This window comes from Protomyctophum parallelum (assembly GCF_964188405.1).
Source record: "Protomyctophum parallelum genome assembly, chromosome: 1".
Lineage (NCBI taxonomy): Eukaryota > Metazoa > Chordata > Actinopteri > Myctophiformes > Myctophidae > Protomyctophum > Protomyctophum parallelum.
Genome location: NC_139697.1, coordinates 24,571,541 through 24,589,596, shown reverse-complemented (window position 1 = coordinate 24,589,596; position 18,056 = coordinate 24,571,541). Strand labels below are relative to the sequence as shown.

General features: G+C 45.6%; 1 protein-coding gene across 1 annotated transcript in view; it reads right to left on the bottom strand.

The window, feature by feature from the left end:
• The window catches only part of trioa (trio Rho guanine nucleotide exchange factor a), a 77,862-nt gene that overhangs the window by 36,029 nt on the left and 23,777 nt on the right, over positions 1-18,056 (bottom strand). The window contains 22 exon segments of the mRNA XM_083785071.1: positions 216-317; positions 450-640; positions 1,546-1,657; positions 2,234-2,326; positions 2,522-2,611; positions 2,800-2,869; positions 3,087-3,196; positions 3,570-3,636; positions 5,434-5,549; positions 5,665-5,859; positions 6,287-6,409; positions 6,991-7,106; positions 7,258-7,372; positions 8,355-8,504; positions 9,573-9,764; positions 10,437-10,556; positions 11,252-11,418; positions 12,305-12,500; positions 13,002-13,176; positions 15,195-15,364; positions 15,856-16,047; positions 17,471-17,593. Coding sequence (XP_083641197.1) covers positions 216-317; positions 450-640; positions 1,546-1,657; positions 2,234-2,326; positions 2,522-2,611; positions 2,800-2,869; positions 3,087-3,196; positions 3,570-3,636; positions 5,434-5,549; positions 5,665-5,859; positions 6,287-6,409; positions 6,991-7,106; positions 7,258-7,372; positions 8,355-8,504; positions 9,573-9,764; positions 10,437-10,556; positions 11,252-11,418; positions 12,305-12,500; positions 13,002-13,176; positions 15,195-15,364; positions 15,856-16,047; positions 17,471-17,593 — 2,985 coding nt within the window.

The window sequence follows — 18,056 nt, the reverse complement described above, 5'->3', positions numbered from 1 at the left end:
TCAATTTGATTGATTATAAAAAATATTTAATTTTTTTAATCAATTTGAATAAATTAATCGATTTGAAGGAGCGAGTATAAAATCGGGGCCCGGTAGAATAATAGCTGAGGAAATCATAGATAGTTTGCAGCCCCTATAGAAGTGACAGCAGGAAGAGGAGAAAAAAGACGGAAACTTAGAAGGAAGCTTTAAGACGTGTTAAAAAAGAAACGTACCTTGAGCACAATCTTGTTGTCCGAGGTCGGCGTGCGTCCCACCCATAGAGCAAACTTACAGGGGTCTCCCTCGACGTGCTCCGTGACCCCCAACTCTGACGTCTGGAGGGACAGGAGGAGAGGAGGATCCACGGTTACGAGATGAGTTTATCAACAACGCCATTTATGATCATTTGATTGTATCTTAAAGCATCACACATATTGGAAAGTGAAGGAGACTTTTTCAGGACTCACAAAGAGTTTGCTCTTGTAGATGTACTTGCTCCTGCCGTTGGAGTCTTTGACCTCCTTGCTGAAGACTAGCGACATCTCAAAGAGGAAGAGGTGGCGCTCTCGGCCCTTGCGGATCAGAGTCTTGGGGTCCCAGACTTGGAAGGACTCCTGGAGAATCAGCTCGCCCTGTTTTTCAATGTTCTCGTCGAACCCTGGGGACAATGGGGAAGGGGTGGGGATGCTTTTACAAAACCAGGTACAGAAACACCCCAAGACCCCAGACAGGGGCTTTAGACGCACTTCACTTACTTATCAATGTCATATCAAAGCTCCAATATCCAAGAGGACATCGACAGTCTGTTAGGCTGCCAGACATATGGCCAGAGTTATTGCTTGATGCCAATTTTAAAGGTATATTCAGTGATTTCACTAAAAAAACCTTAGGTTTAGTTTTTGGCTAGGAGACAAAGCCTTTAATCCAATCAGGATAGAGAGCCAAAAACGAAACCTAAGGTTTTTTGACCCCCAGGGGTTAACTGGGGACAGGGAGGAACTCCTTATATGGTCAGCACACAGTAGAGAGGATTATCACAACAAAACATAAAAATAAGTGATATTTGAATTAAGTGAAATCACTGAATATACCTTTAATGCTTCAATTTAACAGGTCAGCGCTCTGTGCTAAGAAACCAAGATGTAGGCACTTTTGATGTACAGGTGGACAGACAGCCTATGAAGAATTGCATGAGGAAGTGTGTACGTAGAGTCACACACGTAGAGCCAGGTAGGTAAATGCTTTTTATGTCATGTATTCCCATGTTTTTTTGTTCTTGCTTAATGTAAGTCGCTCTGGATTAAGAGCGTCTGCTAAATGCCTAAATTGTACGTACAGTAAATCTATAACCTTGAAATGAAATGATTTGACATAAAACTATACGATTTTGACCAAAATCTGTGAAGATCACAACGCACGTGTGTGTGTGTGTGTGTGTGTGCGCGTGTGTGTGTGTGTGTGTGTGTGTGTGTGTGTGTGTGTGTGTGTGTGTGTGTGTGTGTGTGTGTGTGTGTGTGTGTGTGTGTGTGTGTGCGCGCGTGCGCGCGTGTGTGTGTGTCTCACCTTCCAGCATGGACAGATGCATGGCGTCATTGGCTCTCTTGGGAACGCTGAGCATCACCTCCAGGCCGTCCTTGATCTCTCCCTTGCCCTCCTCACAGCACGTCAATAGCTCCTGCACACACACACACACACACACACACACAACCAGAAACCATGACAACACGCACACACCCAGAAACCATGACAACACCAACCACGGGGATAACGTCCACAGAGCAGTGGTTCTCAAACGTTTTCACGTCAACGAACCCCAAATGGACACTTGTTAGCCCGTGGACCCCCACATTTGAAAAGACATGATACCAGGGGACCCCCATAAGAGAAGATGTTAACGGCTCTAGCAGTGACTGATTCTCAATTTTATTTCAAGGAGTCTCTTGCAGTTTGACCTGCATTAGCCTACGGACCCCCATTCTATCCCTGGGACCCCTATTTATATTGTAAAATCAATGTTAATTTAACTCAGTCTGAGAGTGTACAAATGGAACCAAATGGACCCATTACGGTCCATTTGGTTCCCTTTGTACACTCTCTGACTTACAGTCCCATAAGGGTCTATTTGGTGCCTAGCTATCATTTAACCCCCTCAAGGACCCCTGGGAGAACAGACTGTGTGTGTGTGTGTGTGTGTGTGTGTGTGTGTGTGTGTGTGTGTGTGTGTGTGCATGACCTTGTACAAGTCGTTTACCTTGAGCAGAAGCTGATACTTGGTGATTCTCTGCACAGGCTTGATCAGATACGAGGAAATGGAGTTGGCCAGTCGGTGCCTCTGTTGGATTTCCTGTTAACATGGATGAAGACGGTGCCGTGAGCATAGACATGATATATTTAGATGTTGCATCATGGGGCCATCGGGCCGCACTTCAGTGTCGCCACTATATTGGCAGAGCCCAACTTGTCATAGGTCCACTCACTGCAATATATATCTCAGAGTTGTACGTACAAGTAAGTACCTGACATGAAAATATTTACTCACGTCAAAGTAGGGTCCAGCATGCTCTAGGATGAGCTGGGTGGAGTCTGGTTTGTTCTTACAGTAGTTCACATACATCTGGAACTTGTCAGCCTACAGAGGGGAGAGACTTATTGATCGTCTCACTGTGACCAAAAAAAAGGCCTCCGTTATCTCAGAATTCCGTAAATTATTATTTTCCTAAGACAGAAAACTAAGAACAAACAGTTGGAGTGGGGGGGAGGAATAAAACAAAATTGGACCTCCCTTTGAAAAGCACTCTTTTTGTGAACAACACTTACCCACGTCACAAAGCAATGCCCCACGTCCTCTGGTAACTGCTCATATTTCTCCAGCTCTTTCAGAAAGATGCTGTTGATTAGAACAAAACAACAGAGGAACGGATGATCAAAAGGTCAGCACTTTCAGAAATAAACCGTTCTTTGGAATTATTTGAATTCGCTAGAAAAGACGAATCAGGACGACATTTACAATAAATAAGAAAATAAATATAAAAATGACAGATCAAGCTAACACGGCTTGAAAATCTGCTATTTTAGGCACGCGTCAGTTAGGCGTCGGGGCTTACTTATGGTGGAACTCGAAGAGATCTTGCATGTTTCCAAAGATGATGTGCTCTTTGTTGATGATCCCTGGAGGAATCTCCTCCACTCCACTGGTCATCTCCCATAGGTACGTCTATAGAGAAAGATTGTATTATTAAAACCCCAATCGCCCAGGACGAAGTTCACCGTCCTTTCTATTAGTAACACCCAGCGCCCAGGACGAGGTTTTATCCAAAAGACGAAGTTTATTGATATGAAAACCGATCGCATCACTCTACAGCAGGAGCGCCTGTTGAGGTATGATATACTGTATTTGCGTCAAAGAAAGCCATGTTAAATTTACCTTTACTCACTAGTATGCCTTTTTTAATGTATGTGTCCAACTGTCTATATATTATCATTATCGGTTATTAGTATCGGTATCGGTCTTGAGAAGCATGAAGTTGTCGGTTAAAAAAAGAAACAATATTGTGCATCCCTAGACTTTACCATGTGGCTGCACTTACGTCCATGCACTCCCGCAGGTCACGCACGTAGGTTTTCTCTGTCTGAATCAGCTCCGCCATGATGAACCTAGAGAGAGAGACACACACACACACACACACTTAACCACTGTCAACCTGGCGCCCCGATTTATCCATGCCAAATTACAATAAGCAAGTTAATCACATAAGGTACATCAAATGCAGAGAGACAGTGTCTCTGCCTCAAGAGACTAGGATCCCGGATAAACCAAGAACCTAGCATCGGACTAAACAATACACGGCTCAAAATAGTGACCTATATATTGAAACTATAGCCAGGATACCAGGTAATCAATGAACCCGACTATCTGTTTAACCCATTTAGACCTGAGGACGATTCTACAAAATGTCTTCTAAATCACGACAGTTTTCTGAAAAACCCATGTTTCTATGTCCGTCGTTCTCAAACATTTTCACGTCAAGGACCCCCAAAAACAATATATGTAATTGGCCGCCGACCCTCATCTGGAAATATGTTGTTCCAGGGAGCGCCCGGAAGCAAAGATTTGAGTTAAAAACGTTTTGAGTTAAAAATAGCAGACCTACAAGCTGAGCTTGTAGATCTGCTATTTTTCCAAAAGCTATGGATCTAAATTACATCGTGCCATTATGCCATTAAAAAAATAGTCGATCGCCTATTTCCGTCACGCGTAACTACACGTGGCGGCCATGACGCATAGGACAGATTGTCATAGCCATCTCGTCTCATACGACATGATATGATTCATGTCCGTGCCAGTAGCTCCCTTACAGCCTGTCTGCTCCCTCCATTTACACCCATGAATAATGGAAGACTTTGGGGGCCATAAAACATGGTCATAAACCAGACATGAATTATGAAGAAACCGTTGTGCATGATTTGTGTTTCACATATAATATTAAGAGACGGTCTCCTCTGCCCACAGCGCGTCCATCATGCGCTGTTAGTTCAGTTGATCTCGTCTTATATGCCGACACAAGCACCTCCAAAACGGAGGTCCAGTGCCGTCGCTACCTATATGCGCGATACGCACTGCGAGTAGGGCGACACGCCGAGGTGGGCAACAAAATGTGCCAAAAAGTGCCAAGCCGACCCTCAAAATAGAAATAATCTCTGCGGCTCTGCCGCGTAATAACAAGCGGCTGTTTGTGCGTCCTCGCAAACAGAGGAAATAGCCGATCTGCATGAGGAATAGCAGCCCTCTCGTCGGGAGGGGGGGCAGTACAAATATCCTACGAGTAGGATGTGACACCTATTGCACCTTTAATCTGTTCACCCGAACATTTATTTAGTTACTGCTCTTAACTAATAAAACTCCTCTTATCCAATGAAAATGCACACGGCGCATCCATCACACCAGTTAACACCCTGAGTGGCAAGGACGGAGTTCTTCGTTCAATCAAAACCGATCGCATCGCCCCACATCGAAAATGTCCCCCCCCATTTTAGCCGACGAGACCGATAATCTTAAAACGTGAATAACTCTTGATCTAAATCATTCCGTCCAATTCCAAGAAAAGATTATTTGTTAAGACGCCCCAATGCGGTCCCATCGCTAGTCACGTTAGAATGAATCATACCTCCCGTTGTTGTCGATCGCATCGAGAGGCTACATCAAGCTACTTCAGCTACATCCGGGATAACATCCGGTCCGTCGCTAAATGTGCACCGCTGCTATAAATCGCTGGGCGCTATGATTTAATGGATTAAATCACCCCGGGGCGTTCGGGGTGTTAAGTGGTCAGGTGGGCGAACTGCAAAGACCCCACTTGGAAGAGATTTTCAAGTGGGGCCCTTCCTTATCCAGACAAGGCTGAAGAAACATTTAGCCGTGAGGAAGTATACTGTATAATGTACTGTACGCACTCCTTCCTGCGGGCCGACTTGCGCTTCTCCTCGTTGAGTTCGTGGGCGGCGTCCCGTAGCTTGACCTCTGACCCGGGGGCAGTGGCCGGAATGATGTCCAACTGGAGGTCCTTACTCTGAGAGAGACGCAGACACGAGAGAATGTATTCTGCATCCAGAGCACACACACACACACACACACACACACACACACACACTCTCTCTCTCTCTCTCTCTCTCTAGTACACTCACAGCCTTGTTGGAGTCCGAGCAGATGCCCAGGGCCTTCTCCAGACTGGAGCGGTACTTGTCCATGCGCAGGGAGAAGTCTCGGTAGCGCTTGTCCACCGCCGTCACCCACTTCTTGATCTCCACGGCGTGACTGTGGCCCTTGTCGCAGAAGCCATCCGCCAGCTGGATCAGCAGCTTCACGCGCTCTTTGGTTTGCTGAGAGAGAGAGAGAGGGAGGGAAAAGGGTTTGTTCAGAAAGGAGAGAGTAATGCTAATACATTAGTGTGTGTGTGTGTGTGTGTGTGTGTGTGTGTGTGTGTGTGTGTGTGTGTGTGTGTGTTCAAGGTTCAAGGTCTTTATTAATGTCCCAGAAGGGCAATTAGGTTTACAGCAAGAGTAGTGGTTTAAAACATACAAACAATACAGGACAACAACAGACATGAGACACCATAGCATAAACAGAGGTCTGGGCGCATCTAGTGCAGGTATAGAATCAAAGATAAAAAAAGAGAAAGGCTACATTCAGAAAAAGTGCTAGGATATAAAGTGCCGGCATGAAGTGCTAGTTTCAACATTATCATCACCACGTGTGTGCGTGCGTGCGTGTGTGTATGCGTGGGGGGGGTGTGTGTTTGGGACCGACCTTGGCTGTGATGTGGAAGTCTTCGTGCTCTTTGAGCAGCTCCTGTGTGTGATGGATGCTGGAGCCAGTGGAGGTGTGTGTGGACAGGTAGAACTCCCCTGTGTCATGGATCCACTCCAGGGCCTGAGCACACGAACGCACGCACAGACACACACACACACACACACACACACACAAAGACGTTTGCATTAACAGGACAAAGACAACAGGAGTGCGTGGTAGTAGGTACTGTATGAGCAAAATAATAACTAAGCAATTGTGTACGTATATGTATGTGAATTGCATTTTATGTAGTCATAGCACTTTATAGTATACAGTATATGTTTAGTATAGTATGTATAGTTTATATGCATAGTTTCATTATATAGATATTATCCCACTGTGTTACGTGTGTTAGCGTACGCATGTTTCATGATAACTACTTTGTATGTATGTGATGTATTGCCATGTTTTTTGTTCTTGCTTATTGTAAGTCGCTCTGGATTAAGAGCGTCTCCTAAATTGTAAATTGTAAATTGAGAGTGAGTGTGTATCATCTTATGTATAGCCCTTCTTGTGACGTCGTCCCGCAACAAAAATAGCCGACATACGAGCTCACAATGTGGCCTGTCGCGAAGCATGTAGAGTGTAAAACAGACGTGGGTTATGAAGTGTACAGGAGTGTGTCTGTACACGTAGTGTACAGCATATGTGCGTGTCTGTACCTGTTTGGCGCTGCGTTCAAACACCACATACTGCTGACACTGGTCCAGCCGTCGTTTCCTCATGGTCCAGAAGTGGAGAACACGGTTCTCTCTCTGCAGGAGCTCATTCAGAATGTCTAAAACACAAAGGGAAACAAATGGAAATAAAAACTAAGGACACACACACGTGCACACAATGTGGACAAAATGGAAGGAAAGACATGCACAAATCCACACCCAAAATTGGGCAGGTGTTAAAGCGAAAAATAAATCTAGAATGATACTCACTCTTGACCTGCTGTTCAGGAGCTTTGACGTGGCTCAGCATGCCCGGCATGTTGACACTGTTCCTGTGCATGTACTTGAGGAAGACATCTGCATTTCGTCTGGCTAGAGTACAGGCCTGCCAAACAACGGGTTTAGAATGCAAATGATTTTGAGGTCAGGGTTGGCGATATATATATATTAATCTCAAGCTAAAATGGCATCAAAAGTGATCAAGAAAGTCAAGGTTTTTGTCAACAAAAGTACTCTCAAACCTCTTGCCGGAGCCCTCATTCAATACCATTTTATAATGCTTGCACCTCTTCGGTCTCCAACATCTCAATGTCACTAAAAACCTTTTTTCACAGATACACTACACTACATAAAAACTAAATAAAAACTAAGACATGATGACTAAAACTATGACTAAATATACAGTCCATGTTGTCAACAGATAAAAACTAGACTAAAATGTTAGGGAATAGGGAGGGACTAGTGGACAAGAGATCCAGTATAAGTAAAAGACACAAGTCATTTTACACTTGGTTGCATGCTGGAAATAGCCGATCTACAAGCTCACAACGCGTTGCGACGCGTTGTGAGCTTGTGTTGTTGACTAAATGAAAACTATTCAAGAGACTACGACTAAAACTAAAATAGAAAGTTGCTGCCAAAAACAACACTGCACCACACCAGAGGGAGAGACCATAATCTGGTACCACCCATATTTAGAACAGCCATGGAAAAAGTCTTATTCTGCTACTGCTCTGCCACCAAAATATGGAAAGCCCCGACACCATCCATTAAAGCATGTGTAACACTGCTTTCTTTCTAAATGTGCCTGGGGAAAAACAGATAATAATTCATCGGAAGACCACAAGGGGAGGTAAATGTAGCATTAGTATATTTGTTCATGTATTATTGTGTAAATTCTACGCTATGCTAATGAATTGAACACATACTGTATAGGACCACAACGGAAACAAGTCCCCCAGGACCTTTTATGTTCTCCTTTTAGCCTTATTTCTGACAAATAAAGTATTCAATTAATCAACTGAGGGAAAAAAGTGCATGTCAACTCACTGTGCGTGCATGTTTTTGCAAGCGCAGCATGTTCGTACCTTGAGGAAGGCCTCCTTCTGCTCCAGGTGTTTGCTGATCATGGGGGTGACGTGGTCCGTCTCACAGTTTGGTCCCAGTTTGTCCGCTCCGCCGCACCAGTCCTCCTCCCTCTTATACTCCTGTTCCAGGCTCTCCAGCACGCTGCAGACCTTCAGACACACAGAGCAGACTACGTCACCCACAATGCAACTCAACTCATTCATTCTAAGCTCCCCAGCCATCATTGACCCTTTGCCAAGTCCCTCCCCACTTCGCGCCGTTGCTTGGTTGTACAAAAGTCCTCTCTCTCTCTCTCTCTCTCTCTCTCTCTCTCTGTGTTTGTCTTTTGCCGTCCCTCTCTAGAGCAACATTAGTGACTTCCTCGGAGGGATCCCGAGACGTTCCAAGGCCAGTGAGTCGATGTATTTCCTCCAACTGCGCCTTGGTCTGCCCCGGGGGACGTGCCTCGAGGACCTCCCTAGGGAGACGCCCGAGAGGCATCCTAACCAGATGCCCGAACCACCTAAACTGCCTCCGTTCCAGGCGAAGAAGCAGCGAGTCTCTCTCTCGCGTGACTGAACTTATCACCTTGTATTCGCGACCTTATTCTTTCGGTCATGACTCACACTTCATGACCATAGGTGAGATAGAGATAATATGCCACAGCCATATTGTTGTAGTCCTGTTGCCACTACAACCATAATAGTTTTCTCACATAACAGTTTGACTGCCGCGAATTGTTTAATCCAGGGTACGATGCGTGCTTTTTAAGACATTCCCACTTTTTGTTTTATGTGTTTAATCCGCCGTATTGTAATAAAAACTCTGTAAGAAACTCTGTCTTTGCTGCGGAGCTAGAGACGAGATGGTTTCGTTTTGATGACGAAACCGGAAATCAACACATGCTGTGGGCTGCTAGGGCTTCTGGGAAATTGAGGCCAATGCAAATGAACGGACTACAACTCCTAATGGAGGAGGGTCTTGTGCTGCGGTCTTCCGGCGCACCAATATGGCAGGTGGTGTGATCGGTTCATAACAAACTGAGGAACCTTTTTTCGACGGATTTTCACGGATCAAAAGCCCGAATAATTCAGCGTATGCTCTAAAGGTAATACAACAATCTTGGCAGCTTAGGATATTTGATTAAAATGCGGGTTACGCGTTTTCTGGAGTCAAACTGTTAATTTAGTGGAAACAAAAGCAGTTAAGCGAGTACCTAAAACTACTGTACTGCCTACCTGTTCAGAGGTCTTGTAGAAGGCCACGGAGGCGTTGACCAGCTTGAGGCGGTCCTCCATCTTCAACATGAGCTGCTGCCAGTGCGAGGCCACGCTCTCGGCGCAGTCCCTGATCAGGTCCATGTCGTAGTGGTTGGCCTGCAGCAGGGCCTCGGCTTTCTGCTGCACCTGCAGAGCGCTCTGGTGGGTTTTCTATATGAGGGGTGGGCCGGTGGAGGACAGGGGAAGGAGAGAGGAGAGGGATTCACCCATTTAGACCTGAGGACGATTCTACAAAAAAATCCAAGATCTTCTAAATCCTTACAGTTTTCTGAAAAAACCCATGTTTCTTTCTCAAACATTTTCATGTCAAGGACCCCCAAGAATATATGTAATTGGCCGCCGAACCACATCTGAAAATATGTTGTTCCAGGGACCCCCCCAGAAGCAAAGATTTGAGTTAAAAACTTTGGCTCTGAAAGGATATATATTCAAAGATTTGTGCCGCATTTTCACGGTAAAAAAAAGATAGCAGACCTACAAGCTCGTAGCGCATTCAATAGCTAAATTATAAACAATGCTTAAAACACCAAAAGAGGTCCTCGCCCAAAATGGGTTAAATGGATGCCATCGAGTGAAAACCACATAAAACTCCCTCTTTTCCTATTTGAATCACTCAAAACACAACATCTAGATGTCATAACACAAATCTTGTATGTTCAAAACCCTTACTTTAAAAGGAAATGGAAAACAGAATCTGTGTCATACAGTGGATGTAATGTAGTATACAATTACGAGGCGGCGTTTTAAATATGGAGATACAAGGTACTCATTGAGAAGCCATTATACAAACTAGTACACAGACAACAAAAACACAAGTCTCACCTCGATGGCGTGCTGGAACTGTTCGTGCTCTCTCTGGAGCTGCTCAGCCTCCTGAAGCGAGCTGGCCGTGATCAGACCGGCGTTCAGCATCGACTCGCCGTTGCGAATCCAACCCAGCACCTTGTTGTAGACACGCAGACGGATACCAATATTAAAGTCAAAACTAACTTTTTACCATTTTGTGGAATCACGTAGACAATCCATATCGCACACGGTAGCAATGTGAGATATGGGATGTTAAATTATATTCACAAGAATAAGTAAAGTGAATACAGTACACCAGCGTTGTTTACAGTACAACTGTAATGTATATTAAAAACATGCACTCAATTCATTCTTGTCCACTGCTGTCTGCAGTTCTTACTTTCAGCCTGAAGGTGGTGCAGACGATCAGTACTACAGTAAGAATGCGGTGTGTGTGTGTGTGTGTGTGTGTGTGTGTTCACGCATGTGCATGCACTTCTTCATCCTCGTCCTAAAGGTGGCACTAGGGCTTTCACTTCTAGTCATTTTTACTAGTTGACTAGTCATGTTGTTGTAGTTGTTGTTGTTGGAAATAAATATTTGTACACCTCAGCCTGCAGGTGTCTGAGCTGGACACACTGCTCCAGGTGCCTGTCTATATCTAAGGCTCTGTGTCCTCCTACCTGTTTGACCTCAGCCTGCAGGTGTCTGAGCTGGACACACTGCTCCAGGTGCCTGTCTATATCTAAGGCTCTGTGTCCTCCTACCTGTTTGACCTCAGCCTGCAGGTGTCGGAGCTGGACACACTGCTCCAGGTGCCTGTCTATATCTAAGGCTCTGTGTCCTCCTACCTGTTTGACCTCAGCCTGCAGGTGTCGGAGCTGGACACACTGCTCCAGGTGCCTGCGGTGCTGCTCTGCAGCCAGGTCCAGCTCCTGCTGCTTCTCATGGAGGAACTCCAGCAGGTCCTGGACCCGCGTGGCCATGTCCACGTCTCTGTCACACAGCAGCTCCACGCCTGGACGGGGAGGAGGAGGAAGAGGGGAAATGTTAAACGGTGCATTTATATAGCGCCTTTATACAAAGGCGCTTTGCATAGATTGTGCATTCCATTCACCCATTTACACGCACATTCATACACCGATGGCGGCGGAAACCATGCAAGGCACCAACCTGCACATCGGGAGCAATTCGGGATTCAGAGTCTTGCTCAAGGACACTTTTACACTAACTCTGGGGGAGCCCGGGTTCGAACTGGAAACCTTGCGGTTACCATCCAGCCACTCAACCTTTGAGCCAGCGGCGGAGGGAAAGGTACGTGACGCAATCCATATCGTCAGATTTAAAAAAAAAATCACACCCGTGTGAACTGAGTGGTGCAACTCCCCTTAAAACTGAGCAGCATAATATATATTTTATACAGCTAACCAGGCGACACCAATCCTGGCGGAGCCCAGGAGGTTTTTGAGCGGTGCCAACCGCTCCTATGAGTGATTATCTGTATGTATGTCCCTACAGTATGTCTGTCTATATGTATGTCCCTACAGTATGTCTGTCTGAGCACGAAACCGCATGCAATACCGGCGCTGGGTGACCTAAAGTCAAGTGGCACTGTTGAGCAGCGTCACACACATAGACACACACACGCACACACACACACACACAGCTCAGTTCAAAGTGTTCACAGTGCGATAATATACTTGTGTCTCTCCGTCCAGCTCTACTCACCGGAGGCCTGCACCTCGTTGACGTACTGCAGCAGCTCTACTCACCGGAGGCCTGCACCTCGTTGACGTACTGCAGCAGCTCTACTCACCGGAGGCCTGCACCTCGTTGACGTACTGCAGCAGCTCTACTCACCGGAGGCCTGCACCTCGTTGACGTACTGCAGCAGCTCTACTCACCGGAGGCCTGCACCTCGTTGACGTACTGCAGCAGCTCCTGTCCCTGGTGGATGACGTCGAAGGTGAGGTTGTTGACGGTGAGGGCCTTGTCGGCGTGGTGCTGCAGCCTCTGCTCCGCCAGCGTCAGGTCCTCCGTGTCGAACTCGCTCATCTGACCCGTCAGCTCCTCGTTCCACGACTCCAGGTCCGAGATGATCTGAGAGAGAGGTCGAGCGACGCAGCGCAGCGTTAGAGAAACAACGTTCCTCCACGATGTTTCTCCACAATGTGGGGTTGTGTTGAACACTGAACTTACTGTACAGTAGAACTGTTTATGTTTCAAACCCATTTAGACCTGAGGCCGATTAAAAAAATAATAAAATATGTTTACTTCTAAATCCTAAAAGTTTTCTGGAAAAAGCTATGTTTCTATGTCAGTGGTTCTCAACCTTTTTCATGTCAAGGACCCCCAGAATTATCTATATTTGGCTGCGGACCCCCCCCCCCCCCCATCTGAAAATATGTTGTTCCAGCGGGGGCATTTGTGGAAAAAGTCATGCCGGTTATCAACATAAGATCTTTAAGATGCACAATAGCCACTCTTGGGGATGTAGCACAAAGTTCAAAGTGATAGAATAATAATGATGAATTTATGGTCAAAGAGCTGTCATTACACACACACACACACGAGTTCCCAGAGAGGCGGGGGAACACTCACATCAATGGCGTCCCTCTCGAAGATGCGGAGCTGAAGGAAGAGCTCCAGCTTGATCTTCCTCTCCTGGAAGAGCTCCTCCATCTGGGCCTGAGCCTCGTCCAGCTGCTGCAGCACGCTCTCGATGTGGTTGATGGAGCTGTTGTGAGGAGTCTTGTTGCTGGAGATGGCCGAGTCCCTGACAGACACACAGACACACACACACACACACACACACACACACACACACACACACAAACACTAATAAGAACTAGTGATGGGAGATTCATCAGCATCGGCCGATTTGAGTTGTTTTTTAGATTAATCGGCATCGGTTCGATTAATCGGACCGATTAATTAAATTGGTCCGATTAATCGGTCTGTCTTTACAGATAAACAAGCCCAAAGTAACAGCTTGAACAGATCTACAAGCTCACAATATTAAATATAAAATGTATTTTAAGTTAAATCTGACTTGCCTATAAGCCTGCAGTGCAGACACCCTGTTACATACATGTATATTTCAGAATGGACAAAATCATACACCTTACTGCCTGCACCAATCACTCCCACTTTTCACACAGGCATTGACCATATGCATGCGGAGGGCGTAACTAAGCCCTTTTTTCGATTTGACACATTAATGATTATTAATTAACTAGAATTTCGCGGCCGCTTTGCGGCCGCTCATCCCAGAGTTACTTTGCCGCGCACTATGGGAAGAAGGAAATTGCGGGAGTTGACTCCACATGTAGTAACGGATGGGATATTAGTTATTATTATTTGTCCTTATTAGTGTAGTGTAGTCAACACGTTATGGCTCATACACACTGCCCGGTATTTGCTCCGATTATGCTGTCGGGGAGCATTTTTGGCGCTGACCGACAAAACGGCTGATCTGACGTTAAGCGGTGCCCAAAAGGTAGATCAGGATCTACCAGTATAGATCACAAAGGCTTTGCAGGTAGACCACATGACATGGCCCTAAAAATATATATAATTTTAATATAAAAAACGATTTTTGCATCTGCCGCTTGAGATGACCTGAGATGACTTGATTGATTGACATCAAAAAGGGCCTGTCAGCTCAAACACACAATGCAATACTTGTTGTTGCGTACAATCATCAGTAGCAAAGTCAAATACCAAAAATAAAAACCAATGGGATGCTAGTTTTGTTTGGTGGGTATATGAGCTGGTGGTTTTGAAAGTAGCTCTGAAGTAAAAAAAAGTGTGGGCAGCCCTGGTATAGATGATTATATATATATATTCATTCCGTGGGTAAATCCCTGTAGGCTAAACACATATTGGTAGCCTATTACCTATATTAGCCCAATATTGGCGTTACGCATTTCACTTGAATAATGTTGTGTGCGCACGTGCGCGTGCGGAGAAAGACAGTTATTTAATGAAACTCAAGATTATAACGTCCTGTCTCGCTGCCTCCGTGTATAGGCTGCATGGCTATTCCTGTGTGTGTGTGTGTGTGTGTGTGTGTGTGTGTGTGTGTGTGTGTGTGTGTGTGTGTGTGTGTGTGTGTGTGTGTGTGTGTGTGTGTGTGTGTGTGTGTGTGCGTGCGTGCGTGTGTGTGTGTGCGTGTGCGCAATGATAATTGATATGGCAATTAGACACGTTATTATGAAGCACAACTTATGTAAGACAGAGAGAGCGAGAGAGCGAGAGATAGAGAGAGAGACACAGAGAGAAGCGGATGGAGAGAAGAGTCTTTAAAAATAGTTAGTGAAGTGAGGGTCAAAAGGGTCAACTATGTGCACCTCTGCAGCACCCTCTCTCTCTCCCTCCCACACTCGTTCACTCCATCCATCCATCGTCTTTCTCTCTCGCTGCTTAAACCTTACAATCCTTCCTCCTACTCATGCCACCGGCCCACTCTCTCTGTGCAAGCTTCTCTCTCTCTCTCTCTCTCTCTCCCTCTCCCTCTCCCTCTCTCTCCCTCTCATTTTGAGCAGCCAAATTATCCCTCCCCCCTTTTTCCTTGCATTTCAGTCATTATGCCAATTCCAAAATCCCCCCCATACACTTGTTGTAGGTGTAGATTGTATTCCTCCTACTGATTCACCTGCCAGTGAGGAGCTCCACTGGAAGCATGCAGTGTGAACGAGTGAAACACCTTTGCGTTCTTTCTAGGTCTTAATGGGGTTAAGGACGGTGTTGAGAGAGCCACCACGGCCCGGCCCGGCCCGGCCCAGTGTGTACCTGAGCTGCTGGATGAGGTCCTCGCCCTCCTTGATGACGTTGACGGTCACCTGCAGCGTGGTCTGCTGCTGCTGGCCGAAGCGCTTGATCAGCTCCTGGACGGCCTCCACCGACTCGGCGTACACGTCGTCCAGAAGCTCCTTCTGCAGCTCCTCCAGCCACGTCCACAGCTGTGGGGAGGAGGAGGAGGGGGGGTCGAAGAAGAGGGAGAGAAACACAGAAACATGGGTTTTTCAGAAAACTGTCAGGATTTAGAAGACGTTTGTAGAATCGACCTCAGGTCTAAATGGGTTAAAATTTGAAATGTTCTCCATAACTGCTGAAAGGCGGTTGTCCAGTTACTAGTTGACATCACTAGTGGAGGACACACACACACACACACGCACGCACGCACGCACGCACGCACGCACGCACGCACACACGCGTGCGAAAGATAAAACCTAATGAAAAATACAAACTTACAAGCCTGTTCCAATTTACCAATGGATTGTACACTGTTGACTTCCTGCAAACGTATTCCACCGTGTTCCAAGCTTGTCTTCAACAATAATCGATGAATGTTCCTAAAACCCGGGTCAAGTTCGTACGTACGGTACGGTACACTCTACCACACGCTACCCTTGATGCCTGCAGCTTGTCCGGCCTACCGTACGGTACGTACCTCTTTGACGTGCGTGTGGAAGGCGACGGACATGTCGAGGAGAACCTTGCGCTGCTCCACGCGGCGCACAAAGTCCTGGATGCGGTCCTCCAGCTGGTGGGCGGCCTGGTAGATCTCCTCCGGGTCGCACTCCCCCGTCTGGGCCAGCTGCTCCGCCGCCTCCAGCAACTTGTCTGCATTAGTGTACGTGTTCTACAGAGAGAGAGAGAGAGAGGTGGTTAATCACTTCAATCCTATATATGCTTCGTTGAGGGGTCTATTTCCATGTCCCCTCTTGCAGCTTGTTGGTCTGCAAATGTGGTGGCACCAGAAGTGGGATGCCAGGGTGGTTCGTGTGGTTACTTAACCCGTTTAGGCCTGACGTCAACATTTTAACATATTTTGTGCCCAAGACGTCTGTGGAGGTCTTTGGTATTACCCCGTGTGCTGTGCCCAAGACGTCTGTGGACGTCTTTGGTATTACCCCGTGTGCTGTGCCCAAGACGTCTGTGGACGTCTTTGGTATTACCCCGTGTGCTGTGCCCAAGACGTCTGTGGACGTCTTTGGTATTACCCCGTGTGCTGTGCCCAAGACGTCTGTGGAGGTCTTTTTTTTTTGGGGGGGGGGGGGGGGGGGGTTATTTAAAAAAACATGTAAAAAAATGTTTTATTTTTATTTTTTTATACGTGGTGCCAAAGTTTGTGTTATTGCCATTGGAAATGCATTGGGCGTTTAAGTTAAATAACTCAGAAACTATAAAACATTTCAAAGTAAAAAGTTCCAGCATGTGTCTCCACAGTCCGCTGAATTATAAAAAGTGTGAATGGAGTTTCTAGGTGAAAGTGATTTTTTGAAAGTTTTGCGTGGGCACACAAAGTGTGTCTTCTAAGTCATGACAGTTTTCTGAAATACCTACATGTATGTTTCTATATCAGTGGTGCTCAATATTTCATCTCAAGGACATATGTAATTGGCCACCGAACCCCATCTGAAAATATGTTATTCCAGGAACCCCATAGAAGTTAAAAACGTTCGCTCTGAAAGAATATACATTCAAAGATTTGCCCCACATTTTCAAGATTTTTCTAAAAATAACATCTACAGTACAAGCTTGTAGATCTGCTATTTTTCAATAGCTGAAGTATAACATGATGCTATAAACACCAAAAGGTTCCCGCCCAGAATGGGTTAAAAACAGGTCAAAGTATATAATCCACATTTACAGAAAGGAGAACAGAAAGTGCGGACCGAGAGTGGAAACAGGATATGATGTCACCCAACATAACATAACACTGAGATTTATTTGTCAAGCTCATAAAAACAAGACAAGGTACTGTATAATTCAAGTAAAACTTAGTTAGGAGCAATAAGTCTTAACTAAGTGTGTGTATGAGTGTAGAGTTTTGAACAAGCTTATATATTGTGGTAGCCTGGGGTTCCAGCCTGAATCACTGTACAGTGAATCTGAATTGTCACTGCACTACTCAGTCTGGCCAGCAGGAGGCAGCAGACTCGCATTTCATAACGTCAACTGTAGCCACATTGTTGCCGATAGGTCATCAGCCAGCGCCACTCTGTCCAAAAAATGTGAAAAAAATAGCGCCAGAAATTCTTAGCATGAGAAAAACAAGGTACCTGGGCAACTTCCTCAAAGTCTTCATGGCGTTTCTGGAGAGCTCTTGCTCGATGTAGGGACTTGCCCACCCCGGTGTGTTTACTGAGGAAGGCCTCGCCGTGGTTTTCAATCCAGTCCAGCACCTGTTTGTACACACACAAAATATACATTTATCCCACAGTGAAACAAACAGGGGTTCAGGACAATAAGGCACCACAAGGGGTAGCTCTAAGGTTCAGTGATGAGGTAGTAAATATAAATGTTCGCTCTGAAAGAATATATATTCAAAGATTTGCGCCACATGTCATTATTTTTCAAAAATAGCAGACCTACAAGCTGTATCTACCTACTGTAGATACAGTATCTATAGTATATAAAATAAATTATAGCAGTTTATCTTCATTGACTTTTTCTGAAATCCTCATTATTATTAAAAACTGTATATTATGTAACTCGACACCACAGAAACGGACTAGTGAGAGGGTGTCGAACTCGGGAAAAATAACTTGTGAAATGGGACACTTCTACATGTGGTACTTTCAGTAGCTTTTGATGCTAATACTTTCACACTTTTACTCAAGTAAATTTAGAATTCTGGACTTTTAC